Raw genomic sequence first — 4,489 nt, 5'->3', positions numbered from 1 at the left:
AAAAAAAAAAAAAAAAAAAAAAAAAACCCTCCCTGGATTGTGCAAAATGGCAGCCATGCTGATTATACCATTATCATTCAGCCATAACGATTATACCTGAATATAAATTCCTGTACTGTAACAGAATTGCATCATCTTGTTACACCTTTAGGGCCTTCAGACTTCACTTAGGGGACTCTGGTGACTGAGAAAATCTTGTTACAAGATTATACTTTCTTGGGGAGCTCAGACTCCACAAATGGAATTTTCTCCAGGTTTTCCAGTGTTCACGTGTTGAGGAAACACAGTAAACAAAAGTAAAACATATTGCATGTTAGATGGAGAGGACTGTTAAGAAGAAAACATTAAAAAGGGACTGGGAAAGAATGCTGAGGTCCATAGGAAGCCAGGGAAGAGCTCCCTGGAAAGGTGATATACTTACTAAGATGTGGTTCTCCTTGGTTAGGGGACAAATTACACTTGCTTACACCTTCAGAAATGGGTATTTTGGAAATGAGTCTTTCACCAGTCTCACGACTTGTTTTCAGAAAATGGGCTGTGTGGAGTAAGTCATGTGGCTATTTCGGGAAGAGAATTCCAGACAGACAATTCCATACGAGAATATCCAAGTGAGCCTGGAATGTTTGAGAAGGTTGAGAAAAAGGTGTCTGGAGTAAATGAGGAGAGAGGTGTGGGAAAGGAGGTGGGAGAGATAATAGGGGCAGGGCAGGACAGGTAGGACCTTGTGAACCACTGCAAGGATTTTAATATTTTTACTTGGAATAAGATGGAAACTTCTGTTCAGTGACTGTTCTGTTCTCAACACCAGATATTATAGAGATCAGTAATAAAAAATTAAAAACTGAAGGCTTCATAATCCCGTTTGGGCCCATGAATAATCTGGGGAGGGGCAGATCAGAAGGTGTAGCCAGTTGGGAAAGATGAGTCCCTTTTACACAGGAATTTGAAGTAGATGAAAAGACGATAGAGCAATGTGCATTCTAAGTGAGGAAAGTAGTAGGTGAAAGGTCACAGAGGAAAACCCAACTGGTGACGTAAAATCTCTTATCATCTTCTTGCAAAAGCTGTTCCTTAGAATGGTATTGGTATTGGTATTATTCGTTTAATAACAGTGGGATCTGGTGAACAACCTGACAGTGACTATCTTCTTTTAGAAATGGAAGAAACAGTCGGTCAACTAATGGTCAGCAAGTTTGGCCGTGTGATCAGTCTAGAAGCCCTTCAGACACTTTCTGTGAATACAACACTTGAAGAACTAAAGATCAAGAAACTTCGAAAGGAGCTATCGAACGCAAAGGAAATGAAGATGTGGGAGGTTAGGCTGACAGGGCAGGTGATCCACTGGGTGGAGGCAAGAACTCCTGGTGAGCTTTCAGTGGTTCCTGCGGAGCATCTGTACAGCTGGAGACACGTGTGTGAGCCCCACGTGGTTCCTCCATGACCTTAAGCCTGTCTCAGCTTTCTTACCATTCACTTAGTTGAGCCACTGGTCTATCTTGGGATGAAAGCACCAGCATTGGGTCTGGGATCCAGGATTCATGTAAATATGATGGCAAAATGGCATGAAAGATTACAGAGAGATTCCACTCTGAGGTCTGCATTAATGTATAAACGTTCTAATAGTGTTAGACATGAACTGCTATACTCTGAGGACCTAACTGTATTATTCTACATAGCTTTTGCATGCTATTTCCATTCTGGAAATTAGAAAAACATCTCTGAGTAATACATTTTATAACAAGGTATATACTGTTTAGCTGGTAGGGTCTTAGAAGGTATTAAATGCCTACACTGTTCCCGGAGCCCTGAGATGAGGCAGTACCCCAGTTACAGCCTGATTCAGAGACAGGAACTTTTACAAAGATTTTATAAGCCCACAAATAATTATGGCTTCTCCAGTTTTCTGTCTTCACAGTAGATAGGGAAGGAGGAGAGGTTCCTAGCGCTATCTTTTTTTAAAAAATATTTATTTATTTTCCTTATTATTATTTCGGCTGCCTCAGGTCTTAGTTGCGGCACACGGGATCTTTGTTGAGGCGTGCGGGATTTTCTTGTGACGGCGCAAGATCTGCTCGGGTTTCTCTCTAGTTGTGGTGCGCCGGGCTCCAGGGCGCGTGGGCTCTAGTTGATGCGCGCAAGCTCAGTTGTTGTGGCGCGTGGGCTTAGTTGCCCCATGGCATGTGGGATTGAACCTGCGTCCCCTGCACTGGAAGGCGGATTCTTTACCACTGGCCCACCAGGGAAGTCCCTCCTAGTGCTATCTTGTCTCATCGAAGATTTGCCACTGTACCGTGAAGAAACGAATTACTTCAGTGTTTGTATCAGTGGGATGGTCCCTATCAGGGTAGTGCTGGAGATAATATGTGCTATCTAAAATAATTTGTTGTAGTAGTAGGAGAACAAAGGAAAGCCACTGGCAGATGTATGGCCATTCAAGCCGGTCACCTTGAGGATCCTGGGCCAAGACTGGGGAAGAAGCAATACAGGAACATCTGCGTAAAGGATCATTCTCCCTTTTCATTAATGAATACCATCACTCAGGAGGCACACTAATGTCATTACTCAACAATGGAGTGATGTCTATCTTATTTTTACCTACTTTCATCCTGCTTTCATTCTTCTTTAATCAAACCAGACCCAGTGCACTTGCTTCTGATATTATTGGCTTATTGTATTTTTCTGTGTGCACATCACTCCATTTGCCTGATGGTTTTGATCAAATCCGGACATTCAGTTTTCTCTGCTTCCTCATTCACTTAATCCATTTTGCATCTTTCTGCCCCGGTAGGAAAAGATTGCTCAAGTGCGATGGGAATTGATGATGAAGACAAAAGAACACACCAAAAAACTTCATCAGATGAATGATTTATGTACTGCAAAGAAGAAACTTGATTCTCAGTTGAATATTCTACAGAACCAGCAGGTATGTTCCTTTTCTTCAGACCTTTTGTCAGAATTGGGGATGCTCTATAAAGGGAATATCAAGCGCTGGCTTTTAAACAAACCTTGATCTTGGACGTTTCTGGCCCACTTGGGTCCCTGAGGACAGAGTTGATACCGTCTACATTACAATGAGCCTGAGGGACTAGCTTTACTGGATGCCTACTGGGTACCATGAATTCATACAAGTACTAATTAAGGGATTTGCCTTGGCCCTTGGAGAGGTAAGGTTACTTAGGTATAAATAATGACATCAACATGCTCCCTGAATTTGGTGTCAAACATCCATTTCCAATACAGGTTTACTTTCTTTGACCTAAAGGGGGCCTCCTGAATTATGGGAGGCCACATGTTACTTATTAAAACACTTTTTACTTTTTAGGGCTTTCAACTTGCTTTTATATAATATTTATTGAGGCTATCCTAGTAGTACTTAATACAGTATGTGGTGGATAATATTTATAAAGTTTCACCCTATTTAAGCCTTGCCTTCTAGGGACATAACACATGTATGGCATATTCTGAACTATGTGCTATAATCTTTCAATAGTACCTGCAAAAATGTTTTTTTTTTTTTTTTCCTCTTGGTTTTCTTTGTTCTAAGCCAGGGGTTCTCAAAGTGTGGTTCCCCCAGATTACAGAATCAGAGGCTCTGGGGGAGGGGTCCAGCAATCCAGAACAAGCCTTCCAGGTGATTCTGCTGCATGCTAGAGCTGAAGAATCACTGGTCTAAGCAAAAGTCCAAAAGAACGAATGAGAAAGAGGCTTTGGGAGATTTACAACTAGAGAGGAAGACTAGAATCTGAGTATCACAGAGTCGTCAGTGAGTAAACATCTGTTGACTTGATGTGCTTTGAACGTCCAGATACCTTGGAAAGAGTTTGGAGGCAGACCAGTTGACTGGGAAAGGGAATTAATTGTGTAGGTCTCGTTACATAGTATATCTTTATATGTATAGCTTTACATGTATGGTCTCTTTCCATTGGCTGTCTCATTGAATCTTCAAAATACCACTTTCCAAAGCTCAGAGTGGTGAAGTAACGTGCTCATGCTCTCAGAGCTAATACGTGGGGAAGTTTCTTTTTTTTAACATCTTTATTGGAGTGTAATTGCTGTACAGTGGTGTGTTAGTTTCTGTGTATAACAAAGTGAATCAGCTATACGTATACATTATATCCCCATATCCCCTCCCTCTTGCATCTCCCTCCCACCCCTCTGGGTGGTCACAAAGCACCGAGCTGATCTCCCTGTGCTATGCGGCTGCTTCCCACTAGCTACCTATTTTATATCTGGTAGTGTATATATGTCCATGCCACTCTCTCACTTCGTCCCAGCTTACCCTTCCCCCTCCCCGTGTCCTCAAGTCCATTTTCTACGTCTGCGTCTTTATTCCTGTCCTGCCCCTAGGTTCTTCAGAACCAATTTTTTTTTTTTAGATTCCATATATATGTGTTAGCATACGGTATTTGTTTTTCTCTTTCTGACTTACCTCGCTCTGTATGACAGACTCTAGGTCCATTGACCTCACTACAAATAACTCAGTTTCGTT

The 4,489-nt window shown here is 41.9% G+C and overlaps 1 protein-coding gene across 1 annotated transcript in view; it reads left to right on the top strand.

The window, feature by feature from the left end:
• Positions 1 to 2,923, top strand: part of CFAP44 (cilia and flagella associated protein 44) — a gene marked incomplete at its 3' end in the record, with an annotated part of 117,712 nt that extends 114,789 nt beyond the window's left edge. The window contains exons 32-33 of the mRNA XM_007453147.1: positions 1,155 to 1,315; positions 2,789 to 2,923. Coding sequence (XP_007453209.1) covers positions 1,155 to 1,315; positions 2,789 to 2,923 — 296 coding nt within the window. The remainder of the gene's footprint in view (positions 1 to 1,154; positions 1,316 to 2,788) is intronic.
• Positions 2,924 to 4,489: the final 1,566 nt, after the last annotated feature.

Source organism: Lipotes vexillifer, unplaced genomic scaffold, assembly GCF_000442215.2.
Source record: "Lipotes vexillifer unplaced genomic scaffold, Lipotes_vexillifer_v1.1 scaffold1319, whole genome shotgun sequence".
Taxonomy (NCBI): domain Eukaryota; kingdom Metazoa; phylum Chordata; class Mammalia; order Artiodactyla; family Lipotidae; genus Lipotes; species Lipotes vexillifer.
This window is presented reverse-complemented; position numbering and strand designations above follow the sequence as displayed.